This window comes from Podarcis pityusensis, assembly GCF_964106645.2.
Source record: "Podarcis pityusensis genome assembly, chromosome: 12".
NCBI classification, from domain to species: Eukaryota; Metazoa; Chordata; class Lepidosauria; order Squamata; family Lacertidae; genus Podarcis; species Podarcis pityusensis.
In genome coordinates this window covers 17,715,955-17,739,421 of record NC_138037.1, presented here as the reverse complement: position 1 = coordinate 17,739,421, position 23,467 = coordinate 17,715,955, and the positions used below count along the sequence as shown (strand labels likewise).

At 40.7% G+C, this 23,467-nt stretch overlaps 1 protein-coding gene across 9 annotated transcripts in view; it reads left to right on the top strand.

Moving 5' to 3' along the window:
• The window catches only part of CREM (cAMP responsive element modulator), a 29,860-nt gene extending 8,802 nt beyond the window's left edge, over nt 1–21,058 (top strand). For 2 of the 9 annotated variants that reach the window (XM_080974227.1, XM_080974225.1), the window contains exons 2-8: nt 1,095–1,218; nt 4,684–4,830; nt 6,391–6,488; nt 6,597–6,739; nt 8,382–8,570; nt 17,100–17,256; nt 20,091–20,770. In XM_080974227.1, coding sequence (XP_080830353.1) covers nt 1,099–1,218; nt 4,684–4,830; nt 6,391–6,488; nt 6,597–6,739; nt 8,382–8,570; nt 17,100–17,256; nt 20,091–20,235 — 999 coding nt within the window. In that variant the 5' untranslated portion in view covers nt 1,095–1,098 and the 3' untranslated portion in view covers nt 20,236–20,770. Of the gene's footprint in view, nt 1–1,094; nt 1,219–4,683; nt 4,831–6,390; nt 6,489–6,596; nt 6,740–8,381; nt 8,571–8,727; nt 8,749–12,756; nt 12,928–13,289; nt 13,408–13,593; nt 13,741–17,099; nt 17,257–20,090 lie in introns of those variants that run through there. The other 7 variants (XM_080974226.1, XM_080974228.1, XM_080974229.1 and 4 more) reach the window with 7 other exon arrangements.
• Nucleotides 21,059–23,467: the final 2,409 nt, after the last annotated feature.

Genomic DNA, 23,467 nt, shown 5'->3' with positions numbered 1-23,467 from the left:
ACAAACACTTTGGGTTACAGACTCCGCTAACCCAGAAGTAGTACCTTGGGTTAAGAACTTTACATTAGGATGAGAACATAAATCATGCGGCGGCAGTGGGAGCCACATTAGCTAAAGTGGTACCTCAGGTTAAGAACGGTTTCAGGTTAAGAACAGACCTCTGGAACGAATTAAGTACGTAACCAGAGGTACCATTGTATTGGTGTCAATTGCTCCGGAGTCTAGTATTTGTCCAACAGTATTCTAGCTGAAGTAAATTAGTTTGCAACCTAAGTTCTAAGTTCCATTCTTCTGTAGGATGTAAACAATTCAGTAATAGTCTGAAAGGAGACCACAGAATCTTATAGGCAGCAATACTCTTAATACAACCCACATACCCTTCCAGTATTTGGGGGCAACTGTATAGTCCCACCAACTTCTTTTAAAATATACGGTAACTGTATTTGTATGCTACTTGGGTGCTAAAAAGCTTTAAATAAATAAATAACATTTCCCAAAGAAATAATAATTCAAAAGCAACAACCGAGAAGCAAACTCAGCTTAACCAACCAACCCACACACAAAAACACAAGAAATACATGGCACTGTATGCAGCCCACCAAATCTCCCTGGGGACAGCATTTCACAGTTCTAGTGCCACCTCTGGAAATTCCCTACTCTGATCACTAGAAGCTGTTTATTCCTGAAACAATGGCATATGGAGGAAGGCCTTGTCCTCCAATCTTAAAGTGGGGATGGTGAACCCATGGCCCTCCAGATATTACTGGACTGCAACTCCCATTATCCCTGATCATTGGAAATTTTGGCTGAATCTGAGAGTTGGAGTCTAACAACATTTTAAGGGGCACAGGCTCCACAGGTTCCCTGTCTTAAATAATGGGGAGGACATTCATATATCAAAAGGTGGTGTTCCTTTATTTGGGTTTTCAGCTGGTGATAAATGCACTGGAACACTCTTGTGGTATCATAATATGATGTCATGCTTTATTTAACCACATATTAAAAAGAAGGCAAAAATGAAGAGATGAAGTGAATGGTGATAGAGGCATGAATTGTTTCATGTACTATCTTGTGCATTTTTCTCTCATTTTTAGACAAATGACCATGGAAACAGGTGAATCACAGCAAGATGGCAATGCAGCAGACTCTGTTGCAGAAAGTGATGCTGCTACTATACAGTCTCCATCTGGCCAAAATCAGATATCTACTATAGCACAGGTAATCTGACATGTAACCTGACACCAACACCTATATAGTTAGCTACTGCAGGCAGGTAGAAGAATGCAAGACTTGCCTGCATACTTTGGGCTTTGGGGAAGCCGATACAACGTTGGACCTCTCAGTTCAAAAGCCCACTTAGCTCAGTGGAAGGTCTTGTGCCATTCAGCCTAGTCTGCATTGCAGAGTTCCTGTGAGGATAGATTGGGATAGAATGGGGTACAGAGATAAATATCTGAGCAAAATGTAAAAAATAGGTTTAGGCCTTTCTAGTAGTTGGGATTCTGATCATAAGCAATGCATGAACTATGTGTAAAATGATGGTGAAATCTCTACTTACATATCCAGTTTTGTCCAGAACCCCCCAAGTACACGGACTCCATCTCTGGCTTAGGTTAGCAGTAGGTGGCTATTTCATCCATTCCAAGCCAGTGTTAGGAATATCTGTGCCATGAGGGGCTGCCTTGTTGGGAACATGGCCACTGTCCTTTGTATGCAGTGAAGTTGCACCTTTTCGTCCTCAGGTGTTTTCTTTGGGGGCAAGGACTGAGAAGACAGACATGGATTGATATTCAAGGAGATGAGACAGACTCTCCTTGCCTGTAATCTGCCTCTATGTTGTTTTCATCATGTTTCTGCTTTTTTTTCTGTCCAGGAGGGCTTTTTATGAAAAAGCATTCACTCTGGCAGCACAAACTCCCCAGTGTGGTGTAGTGGTTAAGAGCGGTAGTCTCGTAATCTGGGGAACCGGGTTCGCGTCTCCGCTCCTCCACATCCAGCTGCTGGGTGACCTTGGGCCAGTCACACTTCTTTGAAGTCTCTCAGCCCCACTCACCTCACAGAGTGTTTGTTGTGGGGGAGGAAAGGAAAGGAGAATGTTAGCCGCTTTGAGACTCCTTAAAGGGAGTGAAAGGCGGGATATCAAATCCAAACTCTTCTTCTTCTTCTTCTTCTTTAAGTCACATGTATTATTTGTCTCTGATTTTTAGTGCTAGCATTGTATGAGTTGTGAGCCAGGAAGGCCCTATTTTGAAATATTATCTCAGCCATGGACTATACTAGGCAGTCCAAACCAGCCAGTTTTGAGTTCAACCTCAAATCTGCCTTATGGGGATAATAATCCTAACCTATTTTACGGGGTTGTTGGAAGAATTGCTGCAATATATACACTGCATACTCTGAACAATTAAAAAGTGCTATATAATGGTAAGGGTTGGATAATTTTGGTTAATTGCATTTAGGTTCCATTGAAATCTATCAAACCTAAGTTCAGCTAACTTAAGCCCCAGTCTAACAATTATGATACTATTTTATTTCTTTAAAGCTTATAATGAAACCTTTGAGACTTTCCCCAGTTTTAAATAAATACCATAGAGGCTGGGTCTGACCTGGATTTAAATGCCTATATTGTACAATGGATTAAGTGTAGTTTTGGAAGTTAAGCATTAACAAGCCTGGAATACTGCGCATATGCAGTAGAAGCTGCAAAATACCTATTTATCTGAAATAAATTGCCCCTGAAAGAGCTGACTGTGTGTGTGTTTCTGACCATTTCTGGAATTACTCTGTGCAGTGCTATAAAACTTTGTTTCCCAGTCTGCTAAATTGTTCTGCAGACTGTCTGCTTCCAGTAATATAGAGTCTTTGCACGTATTCAAATGCAAGTGCCATAGCTGGTTCCTCTCCTTATTGACGTCAGGATTGCTAGAACTGCTGCCACCTCCACATGAGTAATCAAGCAAACATTTGTGAATGTCAGAATTGGAAAGGGTGCAGTTTTAAAATATTGCAACTAAAGCAGAGGAGGAAGCAAATGCATCTTTCAAATAATTTAAACTTGTTCATTGTACTGTCAGTTTACCATTAGAGAAATAATTTTGTAAATCCAAAAAAATAAAAGCACAGGTTGCTTGGGAGATTCCTTGTAAACTTTCAAATATTATCCAGCCATTTTAAGAAATTGAAAAGTGCCTTTAGTACTTCTCATTGTGCATGTAAATTACAAGAGAGAGGGCTTTTTCCTGTGATTCATGCTCAGTTCTTTATATGCTTGTCTTACATCCCAAGAGGGACGCGGGTGGCGCTGTGGGTTAAACCATAGAGCCTAGGATTTGCCAATCAGAAGGTCGGCGGTTTGAATCCCCGTGACGGGGTGAGCGCCCGTTGCTTGTCCCTGCTCCTGCCAACCTAGCAGTTCAAAAGCACATCAAAGTGCAAGTAGATAAATAGGTACCGCTCCGGCGGGAAGGTAAACGGCGTTTCCGTGTGCTGCTCTGGTTCGCCAGAATCAGCTTAGTAATGCTGGCCACATGACCCGGAAGCTGTAGGCCAGCTCCCTCGGCCAATAAAGCAAGATGAGCGTCACAACCCCAGAGTCGGTCACGACTGGACCTAATGGTCAGGGGTCCCCTTTACCTTTACCTTACATTCCAAAATGAATACACTGGGCACTTTTGGCACGAACTTTTTCAAATATTGTAATTTAGCATTACAATATCATATAGAGCAAACCATTGGGCATAGTTTTCTTCCTATGCAGCTTCAATATAAGCAGCTGCTTGGTGCACTAATAGCCCCCGTACAGTATTTCCATGAATGAAATGTTGTACTAAGATGGAGAAGATTCACTTTCAAGTTGACATTAAATGATGGACTTGCTGACTCGCCTTTTGACAAGTTGCTAGTTCTTCTGTTCTTCATTTGTAAAATGGGTCTCAGAGCTTCTTTGTGTTCAGTACACAACGTAGTGTTTAAACAAGAAAAAAATTAAAAATGGTTTTTATCATTAACTTGCACAAATAGACTGTCTATTGCTGTAAAAGGACTACAAAAATGATTACCCCTCTGTCCCCATCAAAGTTATACAATATAGGACTGCATTGTCATTTCAACCAAAAAAAGGCTCTTTCAGTTTTCACTGGGGTGAAGTACCATGTGCCAGAACTTTATGTGTTACATTTCTGAAGCAAGAAGCAGAAGTATGAATTATATTTCACCTGCTATTGGAAACCCAACTGTCATTGTAATATATTGACATCAGGCAGGTGCCTTCACTGTTCTCTTTTCAGTGCCTGCTAAAAACATTTTTGTTTAGGCAGGTCTACCCTGACATGTAGAATATTGATGTGTGTTTTAATCTGTTTTTGGCTTATTGCTGATTTTATTTCATTTAATATTTTAAATAGTTGTTTTTTAACAGGTTTTCCTGATAATTTTATTGTTTTATTCTCTAGGTAAACTGCTCTAAAGTCTCTCTCTTTTTTATAATTAAGCAATGTATAAATTTTATGAAATAACTAAAGTGATATAAGCTGATATAACTTTTACTCTGTTGGAAAACAGCACATCGTGTTTCAAAGGCTAAACCTTAATTTCACCCTGGAGACCTTTTGCCAAATCATCATCACTGGTATGCAGGTGCTCACACTGCTAATGTCTTCCTGTTATTTTTCACCAATGCAATAGGTTTCTGTAGCGGGATCAACAACTGGAAGAGGATCTCCCTCTGTAACTGTAGTGCAATTGCCTTCTGGTCAAACGGTCCACGTGCAGGGAGTGATTCAAGCAACTCAGCCTTCAGTTATTCAATCACCACAGTTGCAATCTGTTCAGGTTAGTTGCATCTCTCTTAACGTTCCTGCAGGCTTTACCTAACCTTTACTTGGCATCATTGACTTCTAATTTTTGCCCTAGCAATGAAGAGAAGAGCTTCATTGTATTTCATACCAAGGGTAGGCTGCCGGTTGACTCATATTCTGCCATCAGGAGAATATAAAGACGATACTTCTGTCTGCTTCTTTAAAGAGTGATTACTTCACACCAGAGCACGTTGGCTTGTACCTTATACATACATAATGATTGTCTCATTGTTATGCCCATGTGCTGTTGTTTTCCCCCCCTTTTTTGTGTGGATAATCTAACAATATTGCAAGGTATGCAGTGGCCAGGAACTCTGCATGTCACCAATTGTGACATATATGCTAGGAAAAAATCATGCATAGATGTGATATTTAGTGTACAGTAGTTCCTTCAGCACTAGTGTTACCTTTGCTTGGTGTAGTTTCTGGACCAAATGTAAGGGCAGCCACAACAGAGCACATTTCAAAATTATCCAATTGTAAAGCACTCCCAGCAACCACAGTCACTTAAGCCTCCAGCGACAATGATGGATTGAGTACTCCTAGATAGATTACATACCTGTTCTTGCATTTACCTTTTAAGCTCTCTGGCATTATGCTCTATGTTTTTCTCTCTCTCCAGCTGCATTCCTGCAAGCTGTTCTGCTCCTAGCCCCCTTTTGTTCCTTTCTCCCACTCTTCTTATACTATTATATGTAGATTATCCTCTCCTCTGCTGCCCGTCAAAGATATATATTTGCCATTTACTGAAAAAATGCATTTCTACCTGCAGAGCTGTTTCTAGTTTGTCATTAATTCACCTTGATGTTTCCTCCTTCCATGATCAAGATTTTGCATATGCTGTTAGAGGCATTGCTAGGTACTTAAAATAACCAGGGTATAGGCTCATGAAAAAAAAATTGCATATGCTAATATATAAATAGATAGAAGCAAGTATGGCATCCAACACTCCTGCTAATGGAAGGACTAGAGGAACAGAACTTTTCATTCCTCTACTCAGCTGTCGCCCCCTTTCCCAGCCTCAAGATAGGCACTGGAGACCTGGGGGACACGCTGGAGAAAATTTGGAGGTCACACTGGGGGGAAAAGAGGAGACAGATCTGGCACTGTGTTGGCAAAACACCTCTGGCACTGCTTTGGATGTGACCCAATAATAATAGGTGATCGGGGATATGACCAGCACAGTGATTTGAAGTATGTCCACCAGCTCTGCAAGCAAGGTTTTAAAAAGTTGTGGTTTTTTTTAAAAAAAAAAATAGGGGTGGTAATAGGCAGGGAATCCAAGATCCAGTACAAAACACCTGAGGATTCAGCCCTCTGGGCCACCCCCTATCAATAGCCTTACCATTAGATGCTGGTGCTGCTGTCCTTAATTTACAAAGCATTGTTAAATTTTCAAAGCAGTTTTATGACAGTCCTGTGAGATGGATCACTGGTAGTAAAATCTTCTCTGCAAATCTGGATTCCATGCTGCAAGTTAACTCTTCTAAGTCGACTCTTTAGACGGTTAATTTTTTAAATGTTCATATTTTAGGTAGCATCAGCTACAAGTGCAGATGAATCTACAGAGTCAGAGGTTGTCATTGATTCTCAGAAACGGAGGGAGATACTTTCAAGGAGGCCTTCATATCGGTAAGCTATAATTTCGTGTTGTAACAATTGGTGCCTTTCGGTTAAAATGAGTCACTCCTTTCATGGGCCAGCTGCTTTTAAATGTATATGTGTTTTTACTTGTGTCAGAAAAATTCTGAATGAACTGTCTTCTGATGCACCCGGTGTCACTAAGATTGAAGAAGGAAAGCCAGAGGAAGAAGGAGCGCCCTCTGGCATCCCTGCCATGGCAGTGCCAACGAGCCTTTATCAGACTAGCACCGGGCAGTACAGTATGTATCCCATAACATCAAACAAGATATTTAGCTTTCGTCCTTAAAACCCAAATGTAAATTGCAAATTTAGTAAGCTAGATCTATTGTGGAGAGTGGGGGGAATATTCAAGAAAAAGTCTCAATTAAAACCCAAGTGAAATTCATGTTTACATCAATAAAGATCCCTTATAATTTACAGTAATGATCTGATAAGCAAAAATTAAATTTTGCTCACTTTGTTCCATTCTGTTTCTTCAAATCTTATGCTCTTTAATGTGTGTTGCTTCCAATCAATGTATTTCATTATATAACTGGAAGCTAGGGTACACAAGGAAGTTTGTACAATTTTCTTCCATAAATACAGTCCTTAAGATAAAAGAAATGCAACTTGCAATTTTTTTTATGAGTTTAGAATTAGACATCAGTGCACTGGGAACTAATCCTGCACTAAGCATCCTTGACTTAAAGGAGGAAACACTCCAAATCCTAATAATTGTACAAAAGTTGTTCCCACTAGTTTGTGCCCTTTGGGGATTTTGTGTAGAATCTAGTTTTTACTGTTCTGCTTTAGAGTGCAGAGGCCAACAACTTGGCATTGACTGGAAAATGCAGTAGAGAGTTGTACATGGTGACAGATAAAACTTCAATAAGCATATCTTCCATGTAAAGTATGAGCAGAGTTGAAATATCTGTGATGGAGAACTTATTTAAAAGGTTGTTTTGTCATGCTTGAGAATGGAACATTTAACTTTGCATTGCGTTGTTCCTGTTCTGACACCTAAAATCTATATCCTATAATCTAGCATTTTGTTATGAAAACTGTAACAGGTCATGTAAGGAAAAGTTAACAGCTTATTCGTATTCTTTTCTCTTTTTAAAATTCAAATATAATTTATGCAGCTGTTTTGTACTGTCTTCTGTTGTACAAGATTTCACTGATAAAAGTCATCTCTGCACGGCAAAGCATCCCTTGAGGCAATACAAAGTTGACTTAGATCAGGGTTGGGGAACGTGTTACTAGATTTTTAGTTCCCATAATTCCTGTCCATTCACCATGCTGGCTTGGGCAGATAAGTGTTGAAGTCCAAATATATCTGAAGGGCTACAAGCGCCCCTTTCCTGACTTAGACTATATCCAAATTACAAAAGTGGTGGTACACACTGGATCAGTGTTTCCTAAACCTCTGATAGCTGAGTCACCCTTATTTTCTTCTAAATCAACACAGGAGGCGTACACAGGAGGCGTACTACACTCTTAATACTATATATATATATATATATATGTGTGTGTGTGTGTGTGTGTGTGTGTGTATATGAGAAAATAGCATAACAAGGATTAGAGAATTGCAGAGGTGAAATGATGAAATGGGAGGCCTTTTCTGAGGACAGGTAATTCTGTTCTTTGCCTGTATCAGGGGAAATCACTTGCTCCTGATGCAAAGACTCAGCAGTGTTGCCTGCATTTGTAGAAGAAGACTGACTGGAAAGCACTGGTTGCAGAGCCTCAAAAGAGCTCTTCATTATTAATTTCTTATGGAACACTACTAGTTCTTTTAAGGTGCACTAACGTGTCCCAACACACAGTTTAGGAATGGCTGGATTAGAGCTGTTCCAAAGACTCTTGTTTCCATTGGTTAATACCATTATTGCTTTTGTTAAGTTGCTATAGCCCAAGGTGGAGCAATCCAGATCTCTAACCAGGCATCTGACGGCGTTCAGGGGTTGCAGACATTAACAATGACAAATTCAGGAGCTCCTCAGCCCGGTGCTACAATTGTACAATATGCAGCCCAAACAGCTGATGGCACACAACAGTTCTTTGTACCTGGGAGTCAAGTTGTTGTCCAAGGTATGCTTTCATTTTATATTTGCTTTTAAATGGCATTTGTATGTCTCTATTTGTTTTGAACTCTTAATAGATTTTTCAACAGAAAAGTGGGCTATAAGTAGCCAGCAAATAACAAACAAAAACATGGAAAAGACCCTCTTCCCTTAACAGAATACAACTACAAAATGACAGAGTTAAGGTAAAATATTTAATGATGAACTTACAAACATGAAAATAAAGTTTAATGAAGCAGTGTACTTACATAGCATGGATTCTTGGATAAATGGATGATACAGTAACTTAGTCTGAAATGTTGAGGTGGGTGCAATGTATTTCTGTATATAATTTGATCAATGTTGGCCTTTTCACTGTGTGAGTGGCTCCTGCAGGACAGGAGGTCCTGCATTGGAAAGTCTTATTTTTGTTCCTTTTTGATGTATACCTTTACTAGGACACAAGGGTTGTTTCTGTGGTCTTTTGGATGCTATGCCAGGGAGTAACTTGTTCCCTTTATAATCCTCTTCTTGCTTTGAAAAAGTCTCTTGCACTTTACTTTCTGCCTTTCCTCTAATAGACATGAAAGAAGGGTTTGTTTTAATGTAGATGGTAGAACAGTTGGTAACTTCAACTCAAGTACCACATTTAAAAGTCAAGAGTCTGCGAAATTCAAGCTCTCTTTAGAGGTTTGGCAAATTTGCATATAACTTAATGCACTCTGAAGTAGTAGGTTCTTATGCCTCCTTGCCTTGGATGTAATGTCCAGAGATGAAGCACGTAATACACAGAAGTCTGATAATCTGTGATCTTTACCAGGCAAAATGAGAGGAGAGATTTGCAAATTGTTGTTCTTTCGATTTTGTTACAAGCAAGTAGTATATAAATTTTGTTAATAAATAAAATAGCCACATACTCTTCAGCTACACATGGTGCCCAGCTTATGGTGACAAGGGCACATTCTGTCCTGCTATACTACTGTGTGTTGCTTATGTACAATGGATGATGTGTGAGTAGGAATTAGATTAAATGTTTCTTAGTCTTAGACATAACAATAAACTGCAAGGTGATCCTAAGATGCTAGTGTGAAGCCACAAAGAAGCAGGGTCAAGAGTATTCTATTATTATTAAGTAATTAAATTTCTATACCGCCTTTCATCTGAGGATCACAGGGTGGTTTACAATATAAACATGGAAAAAATACATAACACAAAAACAAACAAAAACAACCCCCCTCCAGCTTAAAAAGCCATAGATTGTTTAATTAGCCAAAGGCCTGGGATAAGAGGAATGTTCTTGTCTGGTGCCTAAAGATATATAATGAAGGTGCCAGGTAAAAGTTGTGTTCAAAAGTGGTAATCTCATTTAATTCTAATCTCATTTAGTTACCAGTTTCCCCAAAGGAAATGGCTCGGACTACAGCTGCCTCAATTGACATGTCACAATAAACCAGTGTTGCTGGGTTATTATGGTTTGCTAGGAAAGGGAAGTGTGCTGTTGAACACTGTCAAATTACACCACTTCTCTCCTTCCCTGATTCAAGCAGGATAAACAAACCAGGAAGCCAACAATTATGACTGACTTCCTGTAACATCCAAACCCAGGATTGTGGCTTGCTCCCCAACTAGCCAGTACTCCTAAACCAACAGTTTTAGTCTGGTTAGCAATACTGGCTTGGTAGGAAGGAAGAAGCAATGATCTGAGGTCTAGACCTCATGGAAAGCTGAGCTTAATTATGACGTTCTGGTTTGTTATCCTACCGGGGAGGAGGAATGAAGTAGGAGCCATCAGACAATAAATCCTGTTTGCAATAAACCATGATAAGCAGCCACTTTGTGAACACTACCTGGAAAGCTGCTACAATAATGAAAAGAGATTGCTAACTTCTCTTGTGCACAGAGTAAACCAGGCCTGTTGAGCAAAATAGGAAGGAGGTTGAGAGAGAGGATATGAGGGTGAAAAATAGTTGGAGTCGAGAGTGGATTCCATGCTCTTTATTCAGCTCATAGTAGTGAGGAGGAATGGAAGTTCCCCCAAAATATCTGCTTTATATACATTATTTACTCAACGGGCTGCATGTGATTGGCTAATTCCAGATTTCTCCTGTAGGCCAATCAGGTTGTGGATTCACTTCCACCTGGAGCTGGATTGGGTGGCTCCTGCGGACCAATCATACTGCTGCATTGTTCTAGGACCAATCAGACTGCTGCATTCTGAATCCTATTGTTCTAGGACCAATCAGACTGCTGCATTTTGGATCCTATTGTTCTAGGACCAATCAGACTGCTGCATTTTGGATCCTATTCAACTCGGTACATAACAGAGGGTTTCTGAAAATACACCTGGGTGGACATTTACACAACAAAGCAAAGGCACCTCTTACATTAACTTCAGCACTAGAGTACTTTCCTTTTGCACTCTTGTGTTGCCTCTTCAGTGACGTGGAAACTAAGCCAGGGGTGGACAGACTTCAGGCTCAATGGAACTAATTTGATTTTTACTATAACCTCCAGATCTACCAACCAGAGCCAGATCAGAATGATGGCACAGGGGGACTTCCACACACTTAGAATTGCTGCTCAGCCAAGGCATTTGTTCTCACTGATGTTGCAGCGCTTTCTCACACAAATCCATTCCTGCTTTCCCCACAAGCTTTCTTCATTTCAGCAAGCTAATTGTGTGTGAGAGAGCCTTCTAGTTGTTGCTAGTGCTAAACCTCTGGGAGTCTAAAGCTCCTGCTGATCCACTGAAAATCACCCAGAGATTTACCTGTAGATCCCAATCTATCTTCTGCCTACCCTGTACTAAAGCACTTCTGTTCCTTTGCTGCTGCTTCTGTTCCATGCCGAGGACCGAAATATGCATGATACTTTTTATAGCAACAACCATATACATTTGGTGACTCCTGTGATTGCACTCCATTGTCATCACACCAGAGGCTGAATGGAACTCTGGTTCCTAAAACTGCATATGAGAGCCTCTTACTCCAAGTAGTTTATATACAAGTGGTTATTGCCCCGTAACATTCTTCAATGGAGTCCCTATAATAGTTGTTTGCCTTGATGCTGGAAAGAGTCTATGTACAGAAATGGGAGAGGCTCACAACATGGCTGTTGGAGACAAGAAGAAATTCCTATCAGCCACAAAATCTGCAGGAAAATATTTATGAGAGGTTAGTGTGAACTGATGGGTTTGGAGAAAATCCACATCATCTTTTTTGTCTCTTAGTAGTTACCAAGAGCTGTGCAATTTTTATCATGTGCAAGTTTGCCGAGGGCAACATGCCTTGAAAGGCAGGGGGGCAATGCATGAAAAGTAGATAAATAGCAATGGAAAAGTTATTCGGGTGGGTTTATATTCATGCTTGCTCAGAAGTGAGGATAAAGGTAAGAACATACTGCCCCGAGGGTCAGAGGTACTGTGCCTCTGAATGTCTGTTGCAGGGAAACAGCAGTCCACAGAGGATATTGCCTTTATGTCTTGATTGTGGGATATCTGGTTAGTCAATGTGAGGAACAGGATGCTGAACTTGACAATCTTTGCTCTGTTACCTGGTTTTGCAGAGCTGAAAGGAGACACACTCTAGCCTCTGTCACTAGCTAGGTGACTTAGGACCAACTGGGAGGCTGCTTCCCCTGCCTCCCAGGTAGAAAATTAGGACAAAAAGGAGACCAACCTGACTCTTTCCACTAGCTAGTGAAGAAGCTTCCTTTCCTCTTCCCTCCCCTTTCTTTTCCCCTTTTGTATCACGTCTATTAGACTCTGAGCAGGGGCTGTTTCATCTTTTAATATATGTATAGTGCTTGGAGAAACGTAGGTGTTTTAGTAAATGTTAAGTTGTCATCATCATGAAGCAGGAGGGCTCCTCTTACCGTGTCTTGACTGTCTAGTATGCCACAAAAGTCAACATGGTACGAAACAGTTCTATCCTGGCTTGCCAACTTTTAATTCATACAGATACTGAATTGCATTATTGTTTAAAGTACAGTTTTCAGAACCTTTATTTTGAAAAGCGTTGGCACCGAAATAACATCTGCCCTTGCTGCAGATGTGTCTGTGGAGCCTGATTTATAGCCAGCTCCCTGGATCTGTGCCTGCCTTTGTATTGCGGGGAGAGCGAAGCTAGGCTATATAAAAAGTCTGAAGTGATTGTTTGTTAGCAAAGGTTTTCCCTGGGCTCCTGTTTCAACGAGCTGTTCCAGTGAGAAAGCACATTAATGACGGGGTAGGCTAGTGAGGTCATTATGATGTCAGTGCTGGAGCTTGTAATCCTGCACATGCTTGCTTGTTTGGAACATTTCATGTTCTGCTGGTGGCAGAGGAGAAGCCTTTGAGCAGACGCTGGCCATGGCTGTAACCAGAGACGAAACCGGTAGGCAATTCTGTAAGCTTCTTTTTCGAAAGGGGAAATTGGGGCTGTAGACCTGCTCACAGCTGGGCTGCTGAAATCCCATGGAATCTGTGCGATTTAGGCAGCCAAACTGCAAGCGGGGGGAATTGTTTGCTAGAACACCCAGCGACAGTGTTGCTGGACTAGAGCACTTAGTTACCAAGCACATTTTTTTTTATAGACTCCTGGAAGCTGTCATTAACATTTCTTTAGCTGATGCAGCATTTTAGTTAGACCGATGGGTGCTCTTTCAGTTCTTGTCTTGTGCTGTTTTTCCTTGCTAACGTGAGCTTTGAAGCAATCCTTTTATTTAAGCAGTGAGAACAAGGAACTTGTCTCCCTTGGTGCTTTTTTAGAATGATTAAACAGCTTGGAAGTATATGAAAGCTTGCTTCTTCAGCTTCCGGCAGCCAACGTGTAGTTGTGTGGACTGTGCTCACTTCAGCCATGTAATCGGTCTTCCATCTCTGACAGGTAATAAAGAGCAGAAATGAAATCTGAGTGACCCGCGTGGGTGCTCCAGCAGTGCTTTGGGCTTTATGATTTAGTTATTTTGCGCCTCCTCCACTCGAAAAACTGCCTGTTCCACAGCAGAGTTCAGCAAGCTGACGTCAGATAGATTTCCTGGAATCGCGTTTCAGCGGGGCTGGAAAAGTTAAACTCCACAAACAACAAACACATTGACGTCAGCTGCGAGTCATGCTGTGATTTAGTCAGTTCCTTTCTGCTTCAACCAGTGCTGCCGCCGCCGCTGGCATGTTTGTTACAGCGTTAATTCAGTAGCCTGCATGCTGTCTCTGGAGCTAAGTAAGCCTGGCTTGTGTGTCTTTTGTTTGTTTGCTGATCCAACTGGATATTTTCTTTAAATAATAGAATTAAAAGACCTCAGGCTCACATGAGCCAAAGGACCAGGAACAGTGCAGCAGACTTGAGTGAAGTTTATAATCCTTGTGGTAAAGGTTGCTAGCCGTGTGTGGAGGGGAGTGTGGGTGAAACTCATATTTCTGTTATATGTAGCATTCCTGGTTCTGCTTGCCAGTACTGAGTGGCTGGTTTTTTAAAAAAAATAATATTTGTGGTGGGAGTCAGGAGCGGACTGATGATTCCTTGCAGTTACAGTTTTTGTACCACAGGATATTTGGTTATTTTATGAATTATTGTTTAGTTACAGAATGAAACCTGGATTCACCCCCCCTCCCCAGTTCAATTTATATAGCAAAAAAACAGTAACAGATATAAACATTGCAGATAGCCATATTGATACCTGGGAGGGTGGGGTGGGCAAAAATCCAGAAGACACAGTTGAGTAAAAAAATATATATTAGGGCCAAGTAAAATGTCTCAGAGTAATGGAGAAGTGTTGGAGTTCTCAATATTTTTTCTGGATGTTAAAATTACAAAAAGGGGTATGTATGGGGGAGCATGGGGGGGGACGGACAAGTTTGGCATAATGGACAAGACCAGAATTCTCCAGTTTGTATCAGTCTTGAAGTGGAGTTCTGTAAGCAAAGCTTGATTAAATGACCCCATGCAATGTACAAAATAGGTTCCAGGTTGCAGTAAGGGTAAAGGGGAACAATGACACAATGGCTGTTGTGCTTTTCTCAAACTGAAACTTGGCAAAAGTTGAACAGTGTATACATTTTTGGGAATTTTTTTATTTATTTCATAAAATGTATACACTGCTTGATTGGGGAAAAAACAACAACACCCTCAAAGCAGCTCACATAATACCAGAATAGCATCTGTTTACTTCTGCATTTTTGCATGCTGTTTTAAAGCCACTTTTCTCACATGGGAATTTAAAATGCTAATGGTCAGCAGTGTCAAAACTTCATAATATGGTGGGGGGTGGGAGCAGAGGAAGAATGATATCACTGACTGGAACATTAATCCCTACCTGTGTAAAGCTACCAGACTGCAGCCTGATAAATTTAATAAATAATAATAATTACAGCAGCGGCCATTCATATACTTATTGCTGATATTTGTAAATACTTTACAAACTGCAACAAAAACAGACACCCCCCCCCCCCAGAAATGGAAGTAGGAGCAAAAAAAACAATAGGGTGAATGAGATTCCTGCTCCCCAAAATGCTTTTCTTATGACCATAGGAAGAGACAGCACCATAGCTGTCAACGTTTCCCTTTTTTTAAGGGAAATTCCCTTATTCCGAATAGGATTCCTCACAAGAAAAGGGAAAAGTTGACAGCTATGGACAGCACATCTAAATGTTCAGTCTTTATGTCCCTGAAATTCCCTGAAGAAGGACTAGCAGGGTAAGACATTCATTAGAATATTATCTCTTTTATCTATCCTACTGCTTTTTCCTCCTACTTCCCCATACTTTACAAAGAACAATATTGGACATTGCTTGGTAGTGGTCACCATGACAACAGATTCAATATATAATAATTGCAGAATTTATCTGGCTGCATTGACATTTATTCTGTTAAAGGACAGAAGGAAGAAAATGTACTTTTTGATATTTACTTGCATTTAGCTATTAATTATGTTTAGCAAAAGTGAGGTAGAGCCCAAGCAAAATCTGCCACTTTGGCAGCCCATCCCACTTTCTGTGATCATTGGCTTCGAGAGATCAAGAGAGCATCCATCTGTCTGGACAGACCTAGGCTGACCTGAGGTTCTTGCTTCCTACATGTGAGGTCTTGAAGGCCCTGTTAAAATTCTGTTTAAAAATCCCTGTGTTTTCTGGAGTTACTGATTGCTGGTACCTCTCAAAATATGCCTGCAAAATATGTGACCTGCCAGGCTGAAAATGGCCTCCAACAGCTATATATAGTGGCCTGCCAGGGCTTGAGGAACTTAGTTGCCCATTGATTAGGTAACTTAGTTGGTAGAGCATGAGACTCTTAATCTTAGGATGGTGGGTTCAAGACCCATGTTGAACAAAAGATTTCTTCAGTTGCAGGGGGTTGTACTAGATAACCCTTGCGGTCCCTTCCAACTCTACAATTCTATGGTTTCTCTTTTGATTGTTTTTATTTATTTATATTTATGGAAATATTTATAAAAAAATACCAGAGTGGTTTACAGCAATTTTTGCTATTGCTTATAAATTAAGTCACATCTATAGTGTGATAAGCCCTATGTAGAGTATAGTATAAAGTCCCAACACTTTGTCACAGAGATGGAGAAATGTCTCCTAGCTGCTAAGGAGAGGGCTTTTTCAATACAGTCATACCTCGGGTTGAATATGCTTCATGTTGAGCACGTTTGAGTTGTGCTCCTCAACAACCCAGAAGTAACGGAGTGCGTTACTTCCGGGTTTCGCCACTCGTGCATGCGCAGACGCTCAAAATGACGTCACGCGCATGCACAGAAGCGTTGAAAAGCAGCGTGCGCGTGCGCAGACGTGCTGTCGCTAGTTACTTTTGCTTCTGGATGCGAACGGGGCTCCAGAACGGATCCCATTCTTATCCAGAGGTACCACTGTAGTGGCTTCCCAGCTGTATGATGCCTTCTTCAGAAAAGCTCACTTCATATCTACATTGTGGTATTGTCCATCCCACCTTTTTATTTTCCTGGGCATCTTAGTTTTTGGTTGTTTTTGTTTTATAAGAAAACATGTTTGTAGTGCTTTTTAGACCTTTGAACATTTCTGTGTTGCTGGTTTTCTCTGCAGTAAACAATGCACTTTTTGTTCTGTTTGCACTTGAATAGACGGAGAACGTTCTCGTCTGCATCTTATCTGTATGAGCATTTTTAGGCTGTCCATCATCCACAGATCTCAGGGTATAACTTTAAAATAACACCACCACCACATCCATATTAAGTAAATAAAGATCAGGTAAAAATACCAAGTTTAAACTACCAAAATGAACTTCAGCAGCAGACTAATATCCCCAAACTGCTTGGACAAAAAAGCAGATCTTAGCCAGGTGCTGAAATGTCAAAACTTTTGTGCCTGGGGAAAGGCATTCCGTAACTGGGGCGCCAACAACTGAGAAGGCCCTATCTGTGACACTGCAGTGGTGGGACAATGGGAGAACCTCCTCTCCATCCCCCCACCCCAAATCTAATGCACTGGTCACAGAATGTGAATTAAGTTCTTCCTGGTATTCGAAACCAACATGCTAACCAACGTTTTAGATCATGGAACTGTGTGACATTTCTTTTGTGTCATTTTCTTCTTTTGTCGCAGCTGCTACAGGTGACATGCCAACTTACCAGATCCGAACTCCAACCACAGCCTTACCTCAAGGGGTAGTCATGGCAGCATCCCCAGGAACGTTGCATAGCCCACAGCAGCTCGCAGAAGAAGCAACGCGTAAAAGAGAGCTAAGGCTCATGAAAAATAGGTATTGCTATTTCAAGAAAAAGCAATGAGTTGAATTTACTTTCAAGAGCTGATGACAGGAAAGATGGGGGTGGTAAATCAGTATAGTTGCTAAGGAACATTTTCCCAAAGATAAAATTGGCCAGTGGGTTTTTCCACGTAATTTACTGGGGAGAAGAGGGCAATGCCTTCTCTCTTTATTGCTGATGACCTTTGCCGTTGAATACTATACAGTTGCATTACTGAATCTCTGTGGCTTTTAAAGCAGGGTTCCTCAGTCTGGTGCCCCCCCAGATGTTTGGCCTACAACTCCCATCAGCTGTAGCAAGCATGGCCACGCTGTCTGAGGATCGTGAGAGTTGTAGTCCAGCAAATTTGGAGGACCCCAGGTTGAAAAAAGCTGCTTTAGAACAACTGTTCTCCAAAGGCCGAACAGCCAAACTTCCACCACTTCATGTGGTAGCGGATTTGAAACAGGCTGTGGCTGTTTGGGACAAGAGTCAGCCTAGTCTGTGCAGGTTTCTAAGTCCACCAACCTGGCGACTATCCAAATAGAAAAAAAACACAATTCCTTCACTTGCTATGGGGATATAAATGGCAACAAACCTCCTGAAATTCCTTATGAGATCATGGAAAGCTTAGATTACCTTTGCTTTATAGTTCCTGAGGGGAGATAGGAGGTTAAAGTAAAGGTAGGTTATTGAATTTATGTATTGCTCCCCGCTGAAAAAGTCCTGAAGCGATTTACAACCAAGTAAAATATAAAATAACAGAATTGTATGAACACAGGGAGAGCATTCCATAAACAAGGGGCTACGACAGAGAAGGCCCGTTCTGTCTTTGTCACCCTCTGGACCTCCCTCACACACTAGTGGCTTTTGGCAATGCATATTATTGAGTGTTTTGTAGAGTTCTCCCCCTTAAGATCTATAGCTTATGAAATGCTATATTCAGTATTTTCATATATTATACAACTATATATGGTGTAGATGTGGTGAGAGGTTATATTTATGCATTTCTCTTATTGCCAGTGTTTCTGATTTTGAGGCAGGCAATTTCAGTGTAGCATCTGCTTCTATAAAGGAAGGGTGGAAGTGTTTTGCTTAATTTGAGGGGTATTCTGTTAACTTCCCATCAGCTGATTTCGTGTCTGTTACAGCAAAAAAAAAAAAAAAATTGCTGTGGGATGTCTCCCCTCCCCCCTTTTGTGGTGGTGGTCAGCTTAATTGTGCTATTTGTGTGTCTTGTTTTTGGTGTCAGTGCATGACCTCTGCTATTAATGTCTGCTGTTGGCATGCGCTTTGTAGGAAAAGTTGTCTCAATTGCAACTAACCCTGCCATTGCTCACTGCATCCATGGTATTGCTTTTTCTCATGCCCTTTGTCTTAAGTTGCTCATCCATAAAAATTCATGCCTTAGATTCCAGATGTTTGCGCTCTCTTTTTCTCTTTCATTCTCTTACCAGGTTTAGCCTTGTGTCTGCCATCAGTAACACATGTGTTACACCAATTAACACAACACACACCAATTTTTCTTAAGGTGTACTTTCTTTCTTTCTGTATAAATAAATAGCTAGTAGGATCCCAGCTTGAGTGTGCAGATGTTTCTAGGGGGAAATCTTGCCCACCCCCACATGCAAGCAGAAGTGCCTTTTGTTCATGAACCCTACAAAGAGAAGGGTGGATCCCACCCTATAAAATCTCCCTAGCTTTTAGGTGAGCTAACACAAGTTGATAGCTGAAAGCTTCTCACTGTTGCTTGTTTGGGCTTATTTACAATATTTATATACTGCTTTTCAACAACAAAAAAAATGTTCTCAGAGCTGTTCACATAGGTGACTTTCAAACATGCTTCAGTTAAGCTGTTTTGAGTCTCAGAGGAGGAGAGAAGACGCTTCAGATTGTTAACCGAGTGCCCAAAATAGTATGAAAAAATGTGCCCATAACAGCAAATCCAAGATGGAAGGTTCCCATATTTACCTAAAGAAGAGCTGGATCTTATTGTATACACCTTCGATGGAAGGGATGGACTTTCCCTTCCTTTGTAAAGAGCACAACACGTTTGTTTAAATGCTGTTCCTGTCATTTGGCCATAGCTGGTATAGTAAAGTGGCTTATAATTTGAACTGTAGCTAGTAAACCTCCAGCTGGTCTGCTCAGCCATGAACTTACTAGGGAGTCAGGCAAGTCATGCTCTGAGTTGCAGTTAGGGCTAAGATGCAGCACATCACACAGTGCTTTGGACGCTCTTAAGAGATAAGCTATAATAGTTATTTTAAAACTTAAGATCCGAAGTGCAAACCCATTCGGGTTCCTTTTAATGCCTTTATAACTGATTTGACCTTTTGCCCAAAACATGATTTTGAGGGGCAAAATTTCAGTCTGGTATCTAGACTTCAGTCTGAAGAGAAAGCATGACATTGATCTTTGCAGACAGTTTAGTTGATAACATTTTGAAGGACGTAGGCTTCAGCCCCCTGTTTATACATGCGAATATGGCAAATTATGGAAACAGATGAGGTGGGATGTTTGTCAGTCCTGTGCTTTTTGTTCTAATGCGAGTTTTGATGTAGCAAGCGGTGCTTTGTTAACATCTGAATAGAACGCTGTCCATCCATCTGTGTTGCAATTTTCTCACTCTGAATATGCTACGTTGACGCTGTTCCTGTGTTTATCATCAAGCTTTTCCCGCTGCTCTGCATTGTCTGTAGAATTGGTGGTGTGATTGTTGTACAGTTTACCAATTTGGCACTTGCTGATTTCAGCTTTTCTGGTGCTGGAGGTTCTTTTTTTTTTAATCCTGGTTGTCATTGTGCTGTGCCTTTTCCTATAGTCATTTGCCTTGTGTTGGTTCCAGGGAAGCTGCTCGTGAGTGTCGCAGGAAGAAGAAGGAGTATGTCAAATGTCTTGAAAATCGCGTGGCTGTGCTTGAGAACCAAAACAAGACTCTCATTGAGGAACTCAAGGCCCTCAAAGATCTTTATTGCCATAAAGCAGAGTAACTGGCAATGGGCAATGGACCTTTTTTTTTTTTTTTTTTTTTTGCTAAAAATGCTAATCAAGGCATGAGATGAAGCAATTCTACAGATTGCCATGTGGCCCTTGAGGAAGGGACAGTGTGTTGCCCTTGCAATCCCAGTTGTCCTTAGGTGTTTTTGAAAAGTTGCTCTAAATTTTGGAAAGCATAATGGTGTCCATCTTATATTGACCATCATCACTGCGTTCCCCTGTCCCCTCCCTGCTCCCGCCACTCCAGTAGCATGCCAAAAAGTGTTTTTGTTTGCCCTTTTTACTTCTGCTTTTTTCAGGGAGGCTGCAAAAGAATGTCGACGGCGGAAGAAAGAATATGTGAAATGTCTGGAGAGTCGTGTTGCGATGTTAGAAGTTCAAAACAAGAAACTTATAGAAGAGCTAGAAACCTTAAAAGACATTTGCTCTTCCAAGACAGACTAGTATCAATATTGAAACTGTGAACTGGCTACAGCATGTACAGATGCTTCTGCAGGCAATGTCTAGTCAACAAGAATTATGACTTTTCCTTTGTATCATTTGTCTTCTACTCCAGCCTATAACATTCCTGAAACGCTGCATTTTTGTAGATTCTTAATTGAAACTTCAGGTGTCTTTCTGATCCAGAAAGAGTCAAATGGTTAAGGCAGTGTCTGTTCCATCTTTTCAAAGTGCAACATGTGTAAGAGCTGTTCCTCTGCCCAATCTTTGCATTAATTACTTTAAATGTATAATTTTGGTTGTTCCCACTTGCACCAGTATTTTAAAGTGATCAAAGATAATGCATCCAACACAATAAAATGAAAACCACCCTAAGTATCTCAGGAAAGAGTTATATATATAAATATATATATAAAGGTATGTTGTAATGACATACATGTATTAGAATACTAGTTTACAAATGAATTTATGGCATATTTTTATATTCATCACTTTGTGAAGAAAGTATTGTATTGCTGTCACTGAGTGCCATGGTTGAAACTAGTTTTTAAATAGAACCATGTTGGTTAAACTTTGTAGTGTTTGGTGTTTATTTGAACATCTGGCCCAGCTAAGAAATTTCAAAATTTATGCTGCATGTTATGAAGTAATTTTAGCAGACATATATTTACGGTGTGTCTTATATTTCATAAGCTACCACCAGAATTGTAATGCAGGGATTTAAAATCTGCTCATGCTCGGACCCACTGTTTGCACAAAGGCTACTTGTAAATAATACTGGCGCTGGTATTTTTAAAGGTCTGTGTCATACCAATGATTCCCTTGTCATCATCTTCCAGGCTAAGCAATCTTGTTTAAAGGGTATTTCACACAACGTGCACAACCATGGTTAGTCAGCTCTACTCAGTGGCTGTTGCCTGTCAAAATCTTATTAAATACCCCAAGTGGGAGGTGATTTTTACTGTTTGAAATGTGCTGTGGATGTAAACCACATTTGCTGAAGGTGATTTATTTCTTGTCCATCTAATCAATAGAAGTGCAAAGTGTTTCTCTCCACTGCCATCCTCCGTGCTATATTCATTTGGCTATATTGCTTTGCAGTTGTGTGACGCCAGTCTCTCTTGTGTTTCCTCCTGGCCTACATTCCCACGCCTGCTTAGCTGAAGCAGTGTTTCCTGCTGATCTGGAGCTATGAAAAGAGAAAGCACATAGGGGCATCCAGCAACTCTTCAGGAACTGTGTACACGCCACACATTTAAAGCACATTTCCTCCCCACCCCCCAAAACAGAATCTTGAGAACTGTGACTTGCTGGGGTGCTGGGGGTTGTAATTCTATGAGGGGTAAACTACAGTTTATCAAGATATGCTTTAAACATGAGATGTGTATGCAGCCACAATTGCTGTCACAAACAGGAGCTGGGGGGGGGGGGGGATTTCCTTTTGCGTGAACATAGCCGTGCTTCCTTTCCCTCTGATAGCATCCTTGGGCCTTTTTTAATGCCTGCAGTTGAACCGGATAGAGTAAAATCACAAAAGACTTTGCAAACAAATATTTTGAAAACAAATACTAAAACAGATTCATTCCAAGCTCCTTCTTAGATGATGAACTGTGGATATGTGCTGTAATTAAAATGAATTGCAGTTTATTCTTCTGTTTTTAAAAAATGAAATAAAAGCAGTAAACAACGAGTACCAATTCTACCGATTTGATGATGGATCTGCTAGAAGAAATTCCTCTAGTTGGCTGCCATTTGCTTTTCAGAAGATAGTGGAAAAAAGATATCTGGAGCAATTCTCAAGACTTCAGCTCATCGCATTTGGCAAAAAAAAGACAAGTGTTTCAGTTCTTTTAAAGCATATGTGAAGTGCAATAAATATGTCATGGTGAGGTAGGTGCTTGTTGCTTCCACTTTACAAATGGTAAACTTGAAGCTGAGAAATTGCAGTGTGTCCAGGCCTAGTCAATGAAAACGTGCAAGGAGACCCTGGAACTCCTGTCTTTTGCACTCCTGTCTTTTGCAAACAGGTTATTCAGACAGCTACTACAGGCTGCTCCAAAGCAGAAGGACTTGATAAATGTTTTATGTGCCATAGAATCCCAGAACTGTAGAACTGGAAGGGACCCTGAGGATCATCTAGTCCAATCCCCTGCAATGTAGGAATACGCAAATTCCCCATATGGGATTGAATCTGCAACCTTGGCATTATCAGCACCATGCTCTAACCAACGGAGCTATCCGTGGAGTTAACTGGGCAGCAGCAAATCGTTAGTACATGTAGTTCTAGAGGTTTATTGGAAGGAATGCCTTATCATTTCAAGTTCACAGCTCTAGCCAGACAAAACAAGAGGCAAGGGATGTGGCAGTTAACCTTCAATAAAATAAAGCACACAGTGTTGTTAGAGAAGAACAAAATACTTGCTTAGAAATAGGGTACTAAAGGTCTAATGAGTACGTAATTCTTGCAAAAGCTTATAGAATTGGCCAGTAGCTTTTGTTATAGACTCAGTGGGATTGATAAAGATATTCATAGTAAATAATAAAGGATTTTGTCTGTTTCCACACTATTTTTACCTACAGTTTTACTAACAGGTGCTCCTAGAGGGCAGACGTCTTACATTTTAGTAAAAGCACACGCAATGAGGATTCCAATTGTTCTCCATTTTTATAGAAATGTTTGTCCCCATGTGTGCTCTGTTCTTTAACCTCCTCCAGCGTCCCACTGATCTTGTGAGGTAAGTCATAACTCCTTTTTTTCCTGGTTTTGTTTTACCAAGAAGTATC